This window comes from Pelophylax lessonae (assembly GCF_965119305.1).
Source record: "Pelophylax lessonae genome assembly, chromosome: 9".
Taxonomy (NCBI): domain Eukaryota; kingdom Metazoa; phylum Chordata; class Amphibia; order Anura; family Ranidae; genus Pelophylax; species Pelophylax lessonae.
In genome coordinates this window covers 170,542,918-170,564,375 of record NC_138776.1, presented here as the reverse complement: position 1 = coordinate 170,564,375, position 21,458 = coordinate 170,542,918, and the positions used below count along the sequence as shown (strand labels likewise).

Sequence of the window (21,458 nt, the reverse complement as noted above, 5' to 3'; positions counted from 1 at the left end):
TTGCTTCTCTTGTCTTAGAACCAACTATAAGAAAAATTAATAAAAAGCAAATATCAAGTGCACTGGGTAATTTGGCACTAAAGGGATTATTTGCATCAGCTATAAACAGTATTTAGCTTTTTTTAAATGGTAGTTAAAAGGCAGTTTCCCTGATAGGACAGAACTGCAGAGAATTCCTACAAAGCTATAAAAATGAAAGCTCGCTTTACATGAAATAAAGTCTGCTTGATTGCTCTAAACATAAAAATTGACAAATGTGTTTTTCTTAAACTGTAGTTTTGCTCATCCAAGTCATTGGCTTAATTTTATTAAAGTGATTGTAAAGTGTTTTTTTTTCCTATAAAAATAACAAACATGTTATACTCACTTGCTCTGTGTAATGGTTTTGCACAGAGTGGCCCAGATCCTCCATTTCTCGGGTCCCTCTTTGGCACTGCTGCCCCCTCCCTCCTGTTAAGTGCCCCCACAGCAAGCAGCTTGCTTTGGGGGCAGCTGAGCGCAGCTCCGTGTATCCATTCAGACACGGAGCTACGGTTCGGCCCCACCACCTCTCTCTCCTCATTTGCTAACTGAGTTTGATTGACATCAGCGAGAGCCAATGGCACCACTGCTGTGTCTCAGCCAATCAGGAGGAACAGCTGAGGCACTCCTGGACATTGCACAATTGAGATGGGGCTCAGGTAAGTATTAGGGGGGCTGAAGGGGGCTGCTGCACACAGAAGGTTTTTTTAATCTTAATGTATAGAATGCATTAAGATAAAAAACCTTCTGCCTTTACAACCCTTTTAATTAATCTCCAAATTAGTTAATGTTTTCCTTGGTAACCTCTTAATCAGGGGGGGACTTGGTCCCTGTCCTGTTGTACCATGATCTCAAGGAACAATAGAGACCATCAGGGCAAGGAAGAGGTCCTGGGAGCCCAAGAGAAAGGTGGGTACTCTAAAGATGCTGTTACCTTAGTAGGGTACAAGGGCATTCAAATGAAATCTGTTATAGGGGAGGCTCGATAGGAAGGGACTGTCATTGTGGTTATTTTGTGCTAATAAATTTGTACCTATGTGATGCCATCAGAGTGTGGCAGCTTTCTTCTCCCTACCTTAATAGGGTATCTTATTGTCCTGAAGGTAGAATAACGAGTCTGTTGGCTGTAAAATGGATGCCTCTGACACTATTATTATTTAGTAAAAGATGGGCCTACAATAACATTTTGTTGCTTTATCTCTTCTGCAAGATCCATGAGTTTCTCTATACCTGTTTTGAATTTGTATAGATTTCTTTGAGGTCAAGCACCTGGGCATTTACCTCATACAAATATTGTGGTGGTTTCCCTTTGAACTATATGTATATATATATATGTATATGTATGTATATATATATATATATATATATATATTATTCACTGGCCACTTTATTAGGTGCATCTTGCTAGTACCGGGTTGGACCCTCTCTTGCCTTCAGAACTACCTTAATTCTTCATGGCATGGATTCAACAAGATGTTGGAAACATTCCTCAGAGATTTTGGTCCATATTGACATGATAGCATCACACAGTTGCTGCAGATTTGTCGGCTGCACATCCATGATGCAAATCTTCCGTTCCACCACATCCCAAAGGTGTTCTATTGGATTAAGATCTGGTGACTGTGGAGGCACCTCTAAGTGCAGCATTGACAATTCATTGTGACACACAGGGGTTAAAAACACTTACAGAAGTATCTATTCTGGTAAGGTACAGTATCTAACAGAAGTGAGTACACCCCTCATGTTTTTGTAAATATTTTATGATATCTTTTCATGGGACAACACTGAAGAAATACCACTTTGCTACAATGTAAAGTAGTAAATGTACAGGTTGTATAACAAAGTTATAAATTATAGATACATTATAGAGTTATAAAGTGCAAAGTTGCTGTCCCCTCAAAATAACTCAACACACAGCCATTAATGTCTAAACCGCTGGCAACAAAAGTGAGTACACCCCTAAGTGAAAATGTCTGAATTGGACCCAATTAGCCATTTTCCCCACCCCGGTGTCATGTGACTCGTTAATGTTACAAGGTCTCAGGTGTGTTACATTTTGTTTTAGTACTCTCACTCTCTCATACTGGTCACTGGAAGTTCAACAGGGCATCTCATGGCAAAGAACTCTCTGAGGATCTGAAAACATAATTTTTGCTCTACATAAAGATGGCCTAGGCTTTAAGAAGATTGCCAAGACCCTGAAACTGAGCTGCAGCATGGTGGCCAAGACCATACAGTGGTTTAACAGGACAGGTTCCACTCAGAACAGACCTCGCCATGGTCGATCAAAGAAGTTGAGTGCACGTGCTCAGCATCATATCCAGAGGTTGTCTTTGGGAAGTAGACGTATGAGTGCTGCCAGCATTGCTGCAGAGGTCGAAGGGGTGAGGGGTCAGCCTGTCAGTGCTCAGACCATATGCCGCACACTGCATCAAATTGGTCTGCATGGCTGTCCTCCCAGAAGGAAGCCTCTTCTAAAGATGATGCTCAAGAAAGCCTGCAAACAGCTTGCTGAAGACAAGCAGACTAAGGACATGGATTACTGGAACCATATCCTGTGGTCTGATGAGACCAAGATAAACTTATTTGGTTCAGATGGTGTCAAGTGTGTGTGGTGGCAACCAGGTGAGGAGTACAAAGACAAATGTGTCTTGCCTATAGTCAAGCATGGTGGTGGGAGGGTCATGGGCTGGGGCTGCATAAGTGCTGCCGACACTGGGGAGCTACAGTTCATTGAGATAACCATGAATGCCAACATGTACTGTGACATACTGAAGTAAAGCATGATCCCCTCCCTTTGGAGACTGGCAGCAGGGCAGTATTCCAACATGATAATGACCCCAAACACACCTCTAAGACGACCACTGCCTTTCTAAAGAAGCTGAGGGTAAAGGTGATGGACTGGCCAAGCATGTCTCCAGACCTAAACCCTATTGAGCACGACTTTACCTTGTAGCAAAGTGTAATTTCTTCAGTGTTGTTACATGAAAGGTATAATAAAATATTTACAAAAATGTGAGGGGTGTACTCACTTTTGTGAGATACTGTATATATATATATTTATACATACAGTATATATGCTAGCCTTTACATGTACATAAAAATGTAATGGCATCCCAGTCTTAGTCCGTAGGGGTTCAATATTGAGTTGGCCCACCCTTTGCAGCCATAATAGCTTCAACTCTTCTGGGAAGGCTGTCCACAAGGTTTTGGAGTGTGTCTATGGGAATGTTTGACTATTAATCCAGAAGCACAATTGTAAGGTCAGACACTGATGTGGACGAGAAGGCCTGGCTTGCAGTCTCCGCTCTAATTAATCTCAAAGGTGTTCTATTGCAGGGATCATCAAACTATGGCCCTCCAGCTGTTGCGGAACTACACATCCCATGAGGCATTGTAAAACTCTTACATTCACAGACATAACTAGGCATGATGGGAATTGTAGTTCCTGAACAACTGGAGGGCCATACTTTGAAGACCCCTGTTCTATTGGGTTAAGTCAAGTTCCTCCACCCCAAACTCGCTCATCCATATCTTTATGGACTTTGCTTTGTGCACTGGTCCAAATCAGTTGGTGGAGGGGAATTATGGTGTGGGGTTGTTTTTCCAGGGGTTGGGCTTGGCGTCCACTTCTAAGGCATCAGCATACCAAGACATTTTGTACAATTTCATGCTCACAACTTTGTGGTAACAGTTTGGTGTTAGTCCTTCCTGTTTCAACTTGACTGTGCACCAGTGCATAAAGCAAGGTCTATATATATATGGATGAGTGAGTTTATGGTGGAGGAACTTTACTGACCTGCACAGAGTCCTGACCTTAACCCGATAGAACACCTTTGGGATGAATTAGAGTGGAGACTGTGAGGCAGGCCTTCTCATTCAACATCAGTGCCTGACCTCACAAATGCGCTTCTGGAAGAATGATCAAAAATTCCCATAGACACACTCTTAAACCTTGTGGACAGCCTTCCCAGAACAGTTGAAGCTGTTATATCTGCAAAGGGTGGGCCAACTCAATATTGAACCCTATAGGATAAGACTGGGATGCCATTGTAAAAGCAGGTGTCCCAATACTTTTGGTAATATAGTGTAGAAGTTTATTGGTATTCGAGTAAAACTAAGTGAATGCCGCAACTCTGTTGCTTAAGATGTCATTGATTAGGTTTGATCTATTTTAACTAGGGCCAATAGGGTTGTATGTAATTGAAAAACCATGTAAACTTTTTGTTGTTCAGTTTGTAAATAAATACTAAAAATTGAATCTCCTGTATATTGCTGTTGTGTATCTGGTAATGAAAACATACACAATTGTTTTATGTCATTAGGAATGCTCCCAATTTTTAAATCTGCATTGTGCACCAATTTATGGCTAATGCCAGAATAATTTATTCTGGTCATCAAAATTAATGAATCTTCCTTGCTAACGCAAGTTTAGTCACGTTTACACATGTTTAAAAGCATCAAGCATTTTTTCTGCTAAAACTCTGCTGCTCTTGGATGCACTTTCAGTGTTTTTATCTCTGCTTTTCAATGCCTCTGCCTCCTCCAAAAATGTGTGCATTGACCATAGGCTAACATGCAGAGGCGTTTAGGCTTCATGTACATTAGCAGCTTCTAAACTGGAGTTAAGGAGCTTTTGGCATTTTTTTGCCAAAGCTCCTAAACTCAGCTCCAAAAAAGCCTATAGGGTTGATTTGCTAAAGGCAAGTAGCCTGTGCACTTTGCAAAGGGCAGTTTCACTCTGCAAGTGCATTTTCTCCAGGACTTAGAAAGTGAGGTAAAACTTCACTCTGCAAAGAATACCCAATCACGTGCAAGGAAAACAATCAAAAAAAAATATATAGCATTTTTTACTTGCACATGATTGGATGATTGAAGTCAGCAGAGCTTCTGCTCATTTACTAAACTCTGGAGCGCAACTGCACATTGCAAAGTGCAACGTCTAGTTGTGTTTAGTGAATAAACCCCAATGTGTCAAAGTTTAGTTGTGTAGTAAATCAACCCCAATGTGTCAATCTACACCTAGGCTTTTAGCAGAGTTTAGGAGATGCTACAGTTAGGTGAGCTTCAACCTTCCTCTCCTGAATATGGAAATATTGCATTCAGGATAGGAACGCTACCCCGGCTGCAGTAAATGTAGGCAGGGTGTACATGAAGCCTTAGAGGCAAGAAAAAAAAAAGGCAGACGTCACTCAAAACAGCTGAAAAAACATCCTGTATGCATAAGGCCTAACAAACTTAGATACCCTCAGTCATAGCCACACTAAGAATGCTGAGGCCGGGAGGTAGAGAGCCAGAAGGACAGATTTCCCACTCAATGTTCATAAACCTAGGACCAAGAACTAGGACAGTGAGATCAACTGTTATCCTATTCTGCCTGCTGTATGGTTCTAGGTGTATTGTGACAGAGTTTGTTAAATATAAGAAATCAGTGCACTGTTCTACCAACAGTTACAAACTTAATTGGAACAGAAACAATGAGGAGCCTGCTGAAACAATCTTACATATAGTTACATAGTAGGTGAGGTTGAATAAAGACAATAGTCCATCCAGTTTAACCTGTGTAGATGTGGGTGGCTGTAATCACCTCACATAGCCCTGAATGTTCTGATCCTTGAGATGTACGTCTAAGAGTCTTTTGAAAGCCACCATACTTCCCGCAGAAACCACCTCTTGTGGTAGAGAATTCCACAATCTTGTAGCCCTAACAGTAAAGAACCCCCCATGTTGCCTGAGGTTAAAATGCTTCTCCTCTAAGTGCATTGTATGCCCTCGAGTCCTCATGCAATCCCTTCGACTGAATAGCTTTTTTTCTAAGCTGAGATCCCCATTGAGATATTTATAAATTGCTATCATGTCCCCCCTCAGGCGTCTCTTCTCCAGGGAGAATAAATCAAGCGATTGCAGACGCTCTTCATAATTAAGGTCCTCCAATCCCCTAATCAGTTTAGTTGCCCTTCTCTGGACTCTCTCCAGCTCCAACACATCCCTCCTGAGGACTGGCGACCAGAACTGGACACAATACTCCAGATGCGGTCGGACCAGAGTTTTATAAAGTGGAAGGATATAGTCTTATCTCTGGAATACATCCCTTTCTTTATGCATGCTAATATTCTGCTGGCTTTGGCAGCTGCCGCTTGACATTGCATGCTATTGCCTAATCTATCATCAACCAAGACTCCCAGATCTTTCTCCATTTTTGATTCCCCCAAGGGTTCCCCTCCTAACGTGTATTGTGCTTTTATGTTTTTATGTTTTTAGTCCCCAAGTGCAAAACCTTACACTTCTCCACATTAAACCTCATTTTCCATGTAGTTGCCCACTCCGTAATTTTGTCCACGTCATTCTGTAGGATATCTGCTTCATGCTGTGCAGTTATTGCCCTGCCCAATTTTGTGTCATCTGCAAAACTGATATCGAACTACTGATCCCTTCCTCAATGCTGTTTATGAATAAATTGAACAAGGTTGGTCCCAGGACTGAGCCTTGGGGGACCCCGCTTACCACCTCAGACCAGTCTGAGTATGCGCTGTTTATTACCACCCTTTGGACACGCCCTTTTAGCCAGTTCCGTATCCAAGAGCAAACCCTGCTGTCGATACCTGCAGACCTTATTTTATAAATTAAGCTCTTATGGGGAACTGTATCAAACGCCTTAGCGAAATCCAAGTGCACCACATCCACTGGTCTGCCCCTATCTAGCTCACAGCTCACCTCCTCACAGCTCACCTCCTCTTGTAGAAAGGATTCCAGAAGGACATACTCAAAGAAATTTACATGTGTAGTCAGATGAAGGAAAACTTCAAACAAGCTCAGAATCTCTGGTGAGGTGGCTCCCACACAGCAAAGCTTCCCTCAATGAACTCCCAACAGTAGTTCAAACCATAGAAATACAGAAAGGAGCACCAGATCAAAACTGTATGAAGAAGTCCAAGTTAATTTTAATGTAGCAACAATTATAATGATTTCGGTCTCTGTTATCTGGTTTTGGCCTGGTGCTGCTTTCTGTACTTGAGCAGTAGGTAAGAAGGATGGCAGTCTGGAACCTTTTACAAAACACAGGAATGTGTTCATGATAACTACTGTCCAAGGCCATGGCTTACTTGTCCAGAAATCTGGTCCTGCATAGAGTGTTGAGTCGGGATATAGAGATCAGTATGAACTGTGTGTGAACATGGTAAGTATGGTTACATAGTAAAGAGCAAAATATACATACTTGTTGGTAACTATAAACACATTCTAATCTACATCCTGAATTCCATCCTTAATTCACAGATTCACTGATATGCTAGGTATTATTCTTCCCACAGTAATTTGCTCATCTCTAGTTGCAGAATATTGGGGGGTTAGTCTCATTCCCATTGTAGCATTCTATAGTAATCATCCTTAAATGCACACCTCCATTGTTTCTACTTGTATTGGTGTAGCTGTTTTATAAAAGATGTAGGCATTTCAAAGAAAAGTTGACTACCAGCTCTTGCCTTCCTCAGGTCTCCTAAATAATGGGTTTAGCATATATTTAACTTATTCATTGACTTGCTACACAGATTTATACAGAATTGTTCATGTGCAAAAGGTCATGCATAGCAGCCAAGTACTGATCAGCATGGACTTCTGCACATAATTCCTTTCTTAGAGCTGTGATGTTCTGACTGTACTATGTGTGAAGAAACAAGCAGGCTGTAAATGCCAATTGCGTATTCTCTCTCTCTTTTGTTTTAGGAAATCAATGATGCTGAAATAGTGGAGCTTGTGCACAGCGCTCTCGGAAGGATTACTGTTATAAGACAAATCTTTCCTTCTCTGAAAGAAAATAATGTCAGATGTATGAGTAATAACCACAGAGTGGCTTCACTTCCTTGTGACCCTCAAGAAGGCTATCTTCAAATGTTACAGGTCAGTTTCTAAACTCTTTCAACTGCATTGTATTAAGAACACTAGAAAAAATTCATTAACAATTTGTCATACAAGAATATAACAAAATATGTTAAAATATAACTGATAGTCACATGAAAAACCAGTTCATGCTTAAGCAATCCCCAAATCATTTATTCATATTTGCTACATGTTCTTTGTTAGGAAGGATTTAAAATTCATTTTTTTTTAAGAAGTGTGTGCAGCAGGAACGGGGAATGTCCAGGACCACTTTATGTTTCTCTTCCTTAGGTTGAGATAACTTTGGTAATGGTCATGCCCCCTCTTATCCTCTCTTCTGCAAAAGAATGGGCCTAAGTTCAATATGCTCTACCTGGGCAATAATTAGGGCGGTTGATAACTCATTAGAACTGCTCGGAGCTTTGGATTGAAATCATTAGAAATAAAAATTAAAGGATTCCTATTGCAAATTTTTAGCTATCTACCAAACAGTAATAGCTTACTTAACCTTCCTAGCGGTATTCCCGAGTGTGGCTCGGGGTTAAATTTCAGTGCCAAAAGCGGTAACCCCAAGCCACACTCGGGGTACCACCAGAAGCATCGCTGGATCCTGGTAGAGGGGTTACTTACCTTGTCACCGGGATCCAGCGATGTATTGTGCGGGCGGTGTGCAGGGGCGGATCTTCCTCCCGATGCTCTCTGTGCCCCGGCTTCCGTCTCCTGCGACATGAAGCTCGCAGGGGGGTGGAACTGGCGGCAAATTCAAAAGTAAAACACACCAAACACACTGATACTTTTCAAAATAAAATAAATTCACATTAGATTGCCCCCCAGTGCCCTTTCCTGCAGTTTTACTGTACTTTTTATGTATATATAGTATATATACATACATACATACATACATACTTTAACTTATTTATAGTCATTTATTATATTATAATTTATGATTTTGTGTTTCAAACTGTATCATACCCGAGATGTTGTACAGAAGAACGCACAGTTAAAAAAAAAAATCATATGTAAATAGTTGGTTTGGGCTGCTCATTCTTAAGAATTACATGCAAAATAATGGTAACGCTTTCAGCACCTAAAATCGGAAAGAATCATACCGCCAGGGAGGTTAAACACCAGTCCATTATCAGCACTGATTTATAACTAAGCAATTTTTTTATTAAAGGGAGATAAACAAATACTGTTGTTGGACTAGTGCTTGGGTCTGTAAGCCACATGTATAATTTGGTAGACAGCCAAGTTTTTAAGATAATTGTCTTTTAAAGGAAAAAGTGGGAGGACTGACACAAAGGGGTTTATTTACTAAAACTGGAGATTGCATAATCTGATGAAGTTGTGCATGGTAGCAAATCAGCTTCTAACCTCAGCTTGTTCAATTAGGCATTGACAAAACGGAAAAAAACCTTGAAGCTGATTGGTTTCTATGGAGAGCTGCACCAGATTTTGCACTCTCCAGTGTTAGTAAATCAACCCCAATATTTCCACTGTTCATTAAGTGGGCTGACTAATCCGGTTGATATTTTAAACTGTCCCTTTAACAATGTGCATATAACTTATGCAAAACAATTGCACGGCCAGTAAATTTAGTTCAGCAGATATGGTTTTATTGGTAAAGATGTTGTTCTTCTTTAACATACATATGCTTCAAAGCACATTGACTAATATGGATAAAAGTAGTAAGAAATGAAGTGTAATAGCTGGGTCACACAGAAATATTTCAACATGTTTGTTGTTTGTGTGTTATATGAATCCGCACTAAAGGGCCGTATACACGATAAGAAAATCGTAAAAAGTAAAAGTAAAATTTCATCTGACGAACGACCTGTTGATTTTTGGGATGTTGGTATGGTGCTTTTGACACCCCATTACGAATTTTTGTACGACTAAAACTGGATGTGCAGGCTATAACATTTTTATTGTACGTGAACACAACATCTGATTTTTGTTTGATTAGAACAGTTTTCGTCCGAAAAAAATTGTAAGAGCAAGACTTTGCATGCTCGGAAATTAAAGAATACATACTGTACAAAACAATTTAACACAATACATCACTTCTGAAGTTGAATTCTGTCATACAAGATTGTTTGTATAAAAGTAACCTCTTCACTTTCGATAGACTAGCATGCAACAAAAGACGGACCAAAATTCGTCTTTTAATTTGTCAATAATCTGATCGTGTGTACGAGGCTTAAAGGTGTAAAGTGTTTATTATAGGTTAATAGAGAAGTCCTACACTGCCTGATCATTGGTAAAATGTTGCAAGGGGTCTGGAGCCCACGGTTAAAGCCATGTATGGCTTGGCCAACCTTAGGGTCTGTGTTGACAAGCTTTGTGCTTATGTTGATGGCATCAATTTGACATCAGTTTGAATGAATTCTGAGATTACTCAGAATTTATTGACAAGTGCAATTGACATGCAGTTGAACATCTTTTGATCAGCCTTTTTCATGTTGGTGAAAACAAAAGCCCTTTCACACCAGCCTTACATTAACATTTTTTTGTTCAACCAGTGGGTTGCAAAAAAAAAAATGCTGATTCCCCTATCAGCACACTTAGTGCTGATAGGAGACCCATTTTTGAAGAGCTACTCCCCATCAGAAGAATGCAATGATCAGTGTTGACAGCTATAGCCAAAGTCACTGATTCTTCGGGAAAAACCCGACAGACTGCTTGTACACAAGGCAATTGATTGATCAACTAGTGCATAACCAGCCCATACATGGATCGAAATTCAACTGGTCCCTGCTGAAACGGATGACATTCGATATATGTATAGTGTTTACTTTAGATAAATGGATAAATCAGAAAATTCAAAAAGATTTAGCAGCCTCAATTTCTATACCAAAAAAATGACTGTGCATATCAGAGAATTCCCTAGAATAACACCAGAGACAGGTAGGAGCCAGTTATAATAGTTATTTGTATAATTTTAAAGTAGTATAAAAATTGTACATTCACAGAATACACAGTTAGAAACGTAAGAGTGTGCTACTGGATGACTTTCTAGTGTAACAGATTTGAACCATGGTCTGCCACATTTGTGGTCACATGGTTCAGAATCAGTGGTTCTTCAGGAAAGATCAAGAACATCTCCAGGGTTCTATTTTAAGTTACCAGGAGGATAAATGGTGTGACTAACTTTTTGTTTCCTCATATTAGGTGCAAGTTAGTATTGTCATTGTCTCCTTTTATTTTAGACCCACTATGTCAATAAACACCTTAAAAATGACAAGAAGTTCTTATTGTCTTTTGTCAGGGGACCAATACTAGTTGTCAAGGTTTTCCAAGCTGTCACATTCCTTCTCATGAAGTTGGCTGGTGCATGTCTGCTGAAAAGGAGTAATGTAAATCCCATATCCTTGACCATGATTAGTATTTTCCATTCTCGTTATCATATTAGATGTGTTATGAAGTATTATGTTCTGGTTTCTAACATATAGGCAGCTCCAGAAAAATGGTGATGCTGTCAGAATATACAAGATGTAGCTGCCAGGAACACTAATCACTAATGGTTGTTCATGGAGGTTGCTATGGTTTACTTCACCTTGCATATTTCCATTACTATTTTTGCTGATAAAGCCCGTGTGTGCCTATTTATACGAGATACATTTCAGAAACAGGAATGATACTTCTCTCATTAATATTCCTCAAATCTCAAGGGTGCTCATAAAAGAACCGTCCTAATGTACGTAATTAGTATATATGTTTGCAATATAAAGCAGGCAGCAAAAATACTATAAATATTATTTTTCTGATGTTCTTGTAATTAGCTGTTTTCAGAGGATTAAAAAAAAAGTACGCATTTCTCCCTGCCACACAAATATAGACCAATATTACAAATATTGCAAAAAAGAGACCAATTATGTCAATTATGCGAATACAGAAAAAGCATTGCAAAATATCCCTTGCAATCTTTTCCCTCTAATTATACAACAGACTGAACGTTTCATTGAAGGCGTCTAGGAGATAATATTGATCTCCATTTCTTTCCCTTGTAGATACCATTATTGTGATTTCCTGCCTTCCTATTAATTCCAAAGATGTTGAAAAGTCTTGTGTTATTATTTATGATTATAGAATGCCATTTTCTGTAGTGAACTGCAGTAGAAATAAATAGCAGCTGGACTAAATTTGTCCATTGGTAATAAAGACAAAAGGTTTGAGCTCGGGTCTAACATGGGTTCAAGCAAATCCTGATTTTTTGCAAAAGTGTCAAACTAATGCCGGGTTGCACTTGCAATAACCAACTATTCTTAATGCACTTCCTGCCCTTTGAACTTGGATCACTTGGCGTAGAAAGGGCCAATAAGGGGGATTTTGTCTGCCCCTCACTATAAAAGGAAGGATTTCCAGTAGCCATACTGACAATGCATTTAGCTATGATAGCACCATAAGAAGTGTGCACAGGGGAAGATTAGGGTAAGGCTTGTAGGCACTGGCAAATCTCTTAAAGTAGATGAAAACCCTTACCTAATGTCCTGTAGGTAGTAAAATGCTGTGTAACTTGGAAAACTTGGGGGTGAAAGGGAACGAAGGGTCTTAAAATCGTAATACTGCAGCCTCCTTACAGCCGGTTCCTTTCCATGTGCACTATAGTGACAGGCTGCATGTGTTTATTTCACAGGGCATATTTCCTAATTGTTTGTGGCAGCAAATATTTTTTTTACAGGCCTTTTGATAAGGCAACAACAGCATCAGCACAAAAGCCTATAGCTTAGTTTGGGACAGCATAGGACAGGTTGATTTACCAGCAGAATATTGTGTGAGATGGCCAGATAATTGTCACCCTATAACAAAAAGTGTCCAAACAATGACTTTTTTTTCAGTATCACCAGCTGTTATTTTTACTAAAGCTAGCCATTAATATATAAAAATATTATTTTCTTTGGATACAATAATGCTTGGGCTTAAATAATATATTTGTGGTTTAGTTTACATCTACTTTAACAATATTTGCTCAGTTCCTTGAATTGCAGTACAAGGGTACATTTTCTTATGTTATTTGCCTGTGTGCACAGATTTGTACACCCAAAAATTATTTTACAAGTCAATCTGTCTGAGACAACTGATTAATGGTTACATCTTCAATTGTTAAAAACACCTTTGCTACTGTTTTCTTTTCTTTTTTTGGATTGTTTTTAATGAAAAAAAATTCAAGACCAATAAACACACGAATCACTGCCTAATATCACTTACATTTTACAGGATCCGATCCCTATAGATAAAATAAAAGTTAGAAATGCATTGGTTAGGCCTATTAACCCCAATTAAACTGATCTGCTGTTGGCTACTTTTACACTTTTGTTTTCTGCAGTATCTTAGGTCATCCAGTAAAGCCCCATTCTATGCTCTTTGTCTCTAGTACATTGGCCTTGTCTTGCCATTTAAAAGTGTCCTGTGATGACCAAATTTACACTGCTGTGTCATTTGTGGTAAATTCTTGTAGTAAAACACCTTTAACCTATCCTCTAATCTCAAGCCTCAGATAAGTCACCAACTCCCACATCTAAATGTAATTCTGGGCATACCCCTAAAGTTAAAGTGTATTGACACATTTGCAGCCAATTTAGTATAACACATACTTTGTATTTGTTACATGTCTCCATTAGCATAGCATAACATAAATGATAGATAAATACAAATAGCTGGTTTCCAAATAATAGTATTAGGTTAAAGTAGAAGTATACCCTAGAATAGTTTTCAGTCAAGGAAGCTGCCATCTTGGCCTCTGTTTAATCTTCAACTGCCATGATGCTGCACTTGTGATCAGTTATGACACCAACCATTGGATGGTTTGACAGTTTGGTTGAGAGCACGTGGCGGGAATTTAACTGTTTTTTTAAACTGGTAAATCAATGGGTTTACTTGCACTTTAAGGCTAAGAACTGCTTATCACTAGGGATGATCGAACGGTTCGGGTCGACCATCGGTTCGACCCGAACATTGGCTGTTCGAGGTTCGGCCGAATTTAGAACTTTTTGCCCAAAAAGTTCGGAATTCGGCAACCAGAACCGACCAAAATGCAATGGGACAGGAAATGGGCTTTAAAAGCCCATGATTGGACCAGAACCATTAGCAAAAGCCAATTGAGGGGGCAGGAGAATGCTAGTAATGTGATTGGAGTGACTAGGGGGTCCATAGACCAATCATTAGTGAATACGCCCCCCAGTATATAAGATAGCCCCGCCAAATTCCTAGCATTGTTATACAGGGACATGGAAGAGAGTGGAAGCAGTTCGTGGACTTCTGCTACAAAGTGTCATTTAGCATTTATTAGTGTGAGGAAAGGGATATCTAGTGTAGTTAGGGTGCTCTTTTACACTTAAGCTCACAACTATTTTGTGAACTAAAAATGCACTCACCTGGGCCCCGTTTGTCTGTTGTTATGAATTGCGGAGAGTACAGTGACAGGCAGCAGCCAGTTGCACATCCAAATCACGGCACCGAAAAATGAATAGAGACGTTAACTCAAGTTCCTCAAACCTTCGGATACCTGAAAGAAATCAACCTTCAGACTGAGAGAGTTTCAAATTAAAGGTTTATTACCAGACATATCTACGTGAGAGCACACCCATATAAAGCCACCTGGTATGCTCTGATATGACCAGGCTTAGATCACCCTTTACATCCGAACATCAAGACATTGGTATGGAGCAATTGCCCATGGTGGTATTCTCCTGATAACATCTTGGTAAAAAACATGTTAACAAACTCATAAGCGCCATTTTAACTTCACTAATCAATATAGAAGATACATTAGGATATACCCTAACTTATATATTTTAACATTTATACTATATAGGTTTCTTCATAAATGAGTTTATAAATGTAATATCATACACTATGATGCAGTAATACATAAAGATCACATTATCCTTATACACCCTGTAGTTGAGGATTTGTGGTGGTTATCACTTACAGTTTTGGAGATCATCTGGAGCTTGTGTAGATGGTTCTGTATGTGATGTTGAAGCGTTAAATATATTTTCAAGGTAGGTATAGCAGCAGATAGTAGTGTCAGAAAACAGAAAAGTCAGAAACCAGCAACACCTGAAACATTGGTGTAATTTTATTGAAAAGGTAAAAAAGAACATAGAATGTCTTTCGCCACACCATTTCCAAGGGGATTATCCTCTGAGAGCCTGGAGCATATTCCCGCTTATTGTTGATTGTAAAAGCTTAATATGAAACTGCTACTACAGCCACTTCTCAGCTATGGTCTTCATGTCCCTTAAGATTAGAAGCAGGTGGTAGCCATGAGCTTTTTCCCATCCTTACAAGACCCTGCTAGGTGGAGATGCGGGTGGTAAAGAGGTCTTGTCAATAGGGAGCAGACCCCATTTTTTAGCCACCTTGAGACCTTCCTCCTTGCTGTGAATCACAATTGTGCGATGATCTCTAGTGACTAATAATTTGGCGGGGAAACCCCACCAGTAAGGGATGTCATGATTGTGTAGCAATTTTGTTAGCGATACAAGTTTCCTCCACGCCAGCAGGGTGTGTTGAGAAAGGTCAACATATAAAGAGATGTCACTGTAGGGGCCAGGTAAAGGAGAGTTTTCCTTGAGAATCGCATCAATGCATCCTTGACATGATAGAAATTATTTTTAGCGATGACATCCCTAGGTATTGTGGAAGGTGGGATGGTTTGGAAGCCTGTGAGCCCTGTCTACCATGATTTCTCTTTCTGGTGCATCAGGTAGTAGAGTGGAAATCATTTGTTGCACATATCTTTTTAGGTCTGATGCTAGCACGGTCTCAGAGATCCCACGAAACGTGATATTGTTTCTGTGGGATCGATCTTTGAGATCAGCTAGTTTCAATTTTATTTCTTGTATGTTCTCATCAGCCTCATTGTGAGCATCAACACATTATGTGCAGTCGCAAATTCCCCCATTTTGGACTTTACATGGCCCACTCTATCCCCTAGTGCTAATACATCCTCCTTAACTTGAGTCATGAAGGAAAGCATGTCCCTATTAAGGGAGCCTTCAAGGGAGAACAGCATGTCTTTAATTGCTGCTGCATAAAGAGGGGGGCCTGTGGTTTGGAAGTCCTCTAGCTGCTCAGTAAATTCCCTGGTGGTATCTCCAGAGAGGGGAGAGTCATTATTATCACCCATCTGGTCTCCTGAGGTATAGCACTGCCTTGATTTCTGAGGGCTGCAGATGGGAGAGTCCCTCAGTGAGGCTCTGTTCTGCCTTATGTAGAAGCTGCTCCTCTCCTGAGGTGCGGATTGCTACTCGCCATGCTGGTTGCTAAGCTGCGCCGTCGGAGATCTGCTGGTTCCGGCACCATCTTGAGGAAAGAAGGCCCCTGATGGTGAGATGAGCTATGTCAGTTTGCGGGGCCCCTCTGTGCCTTTTCTTTCCCCATCTGGCATCTTCTCTGATTGTGCACTGAGCTGGCGGAAGCAGTATTGTCGCTTTTTGGCAGCAGGTGCACCGCGGGACTCGGCAGGCGCTCTCGGAGCTCTTCTCCTATTTGGCCATCTTCTCGGCTGCAGGCCACGCCCCCTTTTCATTTTGTATAATGTAATCGAGTGTTATAACCCCTGTCAGTTGTTATTGCTAATAAAGAGAAAAAATGGTTTAAACTATAGAAATATGCCAACTCACTAAGACAGTGTGGCCCCTGCAACATACAGTATGTGGTAATACAAAAGAAAATAAAGATGATTAGAATACCAGTCAAAGGGAAGCTGCTTTCACAGGACACACGTGGTGTATCAAAAACAACTAAGTTAAATTAAGAAAATACAAAATATTTTTATAAATGTCAAATATTGAAGGAAAATAGTATCAAAAATCACTCACATATTTAAATGTCCTTTTTCCACCAATAAAAAAAGACATAATTGAGATAAATACCTCGTATTTCAGAAAAATACCCCATGGGGTATTTTAGAAGCGTTTTTTTAGTGAATGCCGAAAAACATTTTGAAAAACGTTTTGTGGTATTTTATCGCATTTCTTAATGCTGTAGATACCACTTCATGAATAAAGCACTACCATATTTTCCAGTGTATAAGACTACTTTTTAACCTCAAAAAATTCCCCAAAAATGGGGGGGTCATCTTATACGCGGAGTATAAAAATCTCCAAGGTAAGTAAGTAGGTGTAATCTCTCAAAGCGCTGGCTGGATGTGCCCTATTATTCTCCAAGGTACCGTAAGTACCCTAAATGTAATCTCTCATATATCTCCAAGGTACCGCAAGTAAATATTACCGGTAGATGTAATCTCTCAAGGTGCTGGCTGTCTGTGCGGTAATCCTGTACCGGTATACCGAGCCAATCACGGTGAGCGATGTAATCTATTATTGAATGCAAAGCCTGCTCGGATTGGCGGAGTCAGAAAGAGTAACATCAGCCCACCTCTCTGATTCCGCCAATCCGACCAGGCCTTGCATTCAATAATAGAATACATCTCCCACCGTGATTGGCTCAGCATGGTATACTGTATGCAGCTGAAGCTATGGTATACCTGTACAGGATTACATCTAATACTTACAGTACCTTGGAGATATATGAGAGATTGCATTAAAGGTACTTACGGTACCTTGGAGATTAATAGGGTGTTCAATGGGTTTGCCTTGCCTCGGAAGGGGGGTAGCCTTATACGGCGAGTATAGCCCAAAACCTATGTTTTAACTTGAAAATTAGGGGGGTCGTCTTATACGCCCTGTTATCTTATAGGCCAGAAAATACGGTATGCCCCAAACATGTATAAATTAATTTACTGCTGAATGACTCAGATTAACTTTCTCTGCTGGAAATCTGTTCCAAGCACTTTTTCAGTAAAATAGTACTTTCTGAAGTTGGGTTTGAACTTTTCTCTAGTTTGAGGTCATGTTCCTGTGTACTTGATCTTCATTTTGAAAATAATGCCCTAATGACACTTATTCACACCCTAAATATATTTATAGGTTTCAATTTTGACTCACTTTTCCTTCTCTCTTTAAGACTGTACATGTTAATCTCCTTAGGTATTTACTGATATGTTTTAGTCCTTAGACCTTTCGCCATTTTTTTTTTGCACATCTCTGTGCAAACTTGTTTGATCTAATTACCTGGTTATATTTAGGGCTGTCTTGTGCACACTTCCTGTTTTATCTCAAGAATCTAGCATTCCTAATTGTTAGCTTGGAACTACAGAAAGATTGGTCTCTATGTTGTGGAAATAGGCTAGTGGGTTGATGTGACAGAAAAAGACAAAAGGGTGAATCAACATTTATATATGTATAAACCCAACATGCCTATTTACAATTGTATGTGCGTGCACATCTGCTTTTGGGTGATATTCTTCATTTATTTTATTTAGCTTTAATTTTTTTAAACTTTTTTCTTTCCCTTTTATGTTTTTTATTTAACTTTATTGAGATTAGAAAGAGACTGATAAGTTCTCTGTGTGATACCAAATACGGAGCGAGGGGCTCTTTTTAACCACATTTGAAATGTTTCATATACATGTTAACCACTTGCCGACCGCCCGCCGCAGTTGTACGGTGGCAGTCAGGCGCTCCCAGGCAAAGTGCCGTACATGTACGGCGCTAGCCCGGGAGGAGCTAGGGGGCGATGGTGCACCGCCGGAGGCACGCTCCCGCCCCCGCTCATCAGCTGGGGAGTCAGTGTGTGTGCCCGGTGGCTCCGATGGCCGCTGGCCACTCGCGATTTCCCTTTGTAGTGAGAGAAGGACAGACGGCTGATATAAACACACATCCGTCTGTCATTCTCACTAAAGTAATCGCAGAGGCTATGCGATCCTGCTATGTAGGATCACATGTCTCTGTGATTACATAACAAGCCACGCCCCTCCACAGTTAGAATCACGCCCCTAGGGACATACTTAACCCCTTGATCACCAGTAAAGTTAACCCCTTCCCTGCCAGTGTCATTTTTACAGTAACAGTGCATATTTATAGCACTGATTACTGTAGTAATGTCACTTGTACTCCCAAAAGTGTCAAAAATGTCAGTCAGGGGTCCGATCTGTCCGCTGCAATGTCGCAGTCCCGCAAAAAAAATCACAGATCGCCGCCAAAACAAATTGGCCTAAAATTTTAAAAAATTTTGATTTTAAATTTTTTTTGAGAATTTCATATAAAAAAATGTGAAAAATATTGTTATTTTTTCTAAATTGTCGCTCTTTTTTTGTTTATAGCGCAAAAAAAAATAAAAAATCACACAGGTGATCAAATACCACCAAAAGAAAGCTCTGTTTGTGGGAAAGAAAGGAAGTTAATTTAGTTTGGGTACAGCGTCGCATGGCCGTGCAATTGTCAGTTAAATTCACGCAGAGCCGAATCGCAAAATAGGGTCTGGTCTTTGAGCAGCCAAATCTTCCGGGGCTAAAGTGGTTAAACTCAATATTTCTTCCTAAAAAACTACTTAGGCGACCCCCCCCCCCCCACCACCACCAATATTAAAATTATAATATTTATAATATTTTTAAATTACCTTTTTTTTACTTTATTTAAGTGTAGTAGTATTTAACCTTTTTTTTTAAATGTTATCACAAGTATTTGTGATAGCTTTAGGGAGGTGACAGGCACTCCATATGGAGACATCAGGGGCCTATTAGACCCTCTGATGTTTCCCCTGCCCTCCAAAGCAACTAACCAAGCAGAGATTGTGTTTTTTTTTAAATCTGCATCCCAATCTGTAACAGCCAGGGAATGATAGCTGTGAAATTGGAAGTAAAAATAATCATTGCCACTTCCAGGCTCATTCTTCCCAGAGGAGATCAGGACTTTGGTGTTCCTCCATTTCCCCTATGGGAAGTCTGACAGAGTGTTCACTGTAGTTCTGATCTTCCGAGGGGAATAGCACGAGGAAGGGGTCCCTTCAGAGGGCTGTAAAAGTGATATCTTTTTTAAGACAGCTGATTACTGGCTGTAAAAATAATGAAGAATGAAAGCTTGGCTGTAGCAGCTGCAGCCATGGTTCTGGTATAGCCACATGGTGACGGGATGTTTTTATATGTACGCTGGTCAGTAAGTGATTAAGAAGAAAATTGAAGTCTATTAGACCCCTAATATCACCTCTGCACTCCATTGACGCTCATCAAGCAGAGATTGCTGTGGCAGGGAAATGAGGGCACTGAAACAGGAAGTGATATAATGCCTGTAACCTTCAAATGTATTCACTGGAGGGGAATTAACAAATTAATGTTCACAGATATCCCTCCACTCTTATATTATCTTTCCAGACCTAGAGGTGGGACAATGGAGCCAAGGATACGTGGTGAGGTTACAAGTATTTGTGTATGTATGTAGAAGTAATCAGGTGGCACATGGGTAAATGATCAGATATTTACTGAATTTGCACTTATTTTCCAGGGGAATGTCCCACATATGGCAAAGATCTATCTATGATTTAGGCCTTTATGGCAGAAACACGTTAGATGACTACTTTGGACAGCACAGTGGTGTAGTGGTTAGCACTTTCACCTAGCAACAAAAGGGTTGCTGGTTCAAATCCCAACCATGGCACAACCTGCCTAGCATTTGCATGCTCTCCCTGTGTCTGCATGGGTTTCCTTTGGGTACTCTGGTTTCCTTCCATGCTCCTAAAGCCTCGTACACAAGCGTCGAAAATCGGCAGGGAATTTTCGTCCAACGACCGGTCTGACGATTTTCGGCTTGTTAGTATGATGCTTCCGACAACTGACTCCGACTTTTCGGCCGAAAAAAATCTGGTGTGCAGGCTATAAAATTTTTGTCCGCCGTCAAAACAGGGCCAATTTTCGTGCAATCAGTACAGAGTTCGACAGGGGAAAATCTAATGAGCAAGTCTGGGCATGCTCAGAGAAGAAAGAACACAAAGAAAGCAAACCAACACATGACATCACTTCTGAAGTAGAATTTTGTCTGGCGAGAAAATTTGTGTGCAGTCTAGGCACATTCCAACCAACAAAACACCACTCTGGACAAAAGATGGACGATCGGTTGGCCGATAATCGTTGCGGGTGTACTAGGCTTGAGACATGCTGATAGGTTAATTGGCTTCTGTCTAAATGTGCCCTAGTATGTGTATGTATGAATGTGAGTTAGGGACCTTAGATTGTAAGCTCCTTGAAGGTAGGAACTGATGTGAATGTACAATGTATATGTAAAGCGCTGTGTAAATTGACGGCACCATATAAGTACCTGAAATAAAAATAAAATAAATACTTTGTTGTTGTAGAGTTTTTTTTGTAGCTGTCCATTTATCTTTAATAAAGTGTTGAGAAGATCCAGGTCATGTGCAGGACTTTCCCTTGGCAAACATCTGTCTGCCCACCTGTGCCTCTGTCTGCTCTACATACTGTTTATATACAACAGATTTTCAAAGTTGTAAATTATCGGCGAAATTGTCATAACAAGATATAATGTTTAGCTGTTATTGTTTCTATACTCCAGTATGGATATTTAAAGCACTGATAAACAGAACAGCCAAGGGTTACTGGAATATGTATTGAAATGCTGGAAGCTACAGTACGCTTGATGTAGCTAGTTATTAGCTCTGTATAACAACTATGAATATTATATGAAGGTAGATATGAATGAATC

General features: G+C 40.1%; 1 protein-coding gene across 3 annotated transcripts in view; it reads left to right on the top strand.

The window, feature by feature from the left end:
- Window positions 1–21,458, top strand: part of GRID1 (glutamate ionotropic receptor delta type subunit 1) — a 1,530,549-nt gene that overhangs the window by 1,108,895 nt on the left and 400,196 nt on the right. For all 3 annotated transcript variants that reach the window (XM_082268262.1, XM_082268263.1, XM_082268264.1), the window contains exon 6: window positions 7,744–7,917. In XM_082268262.1, coding sequence (XP_082124388.1) covers window positions 7,744–7,917 — 174 coding nt within the window. The remainder of the gene's footprint in view (window positions 1–7,743; window positions 7,918–21,458) is intronic.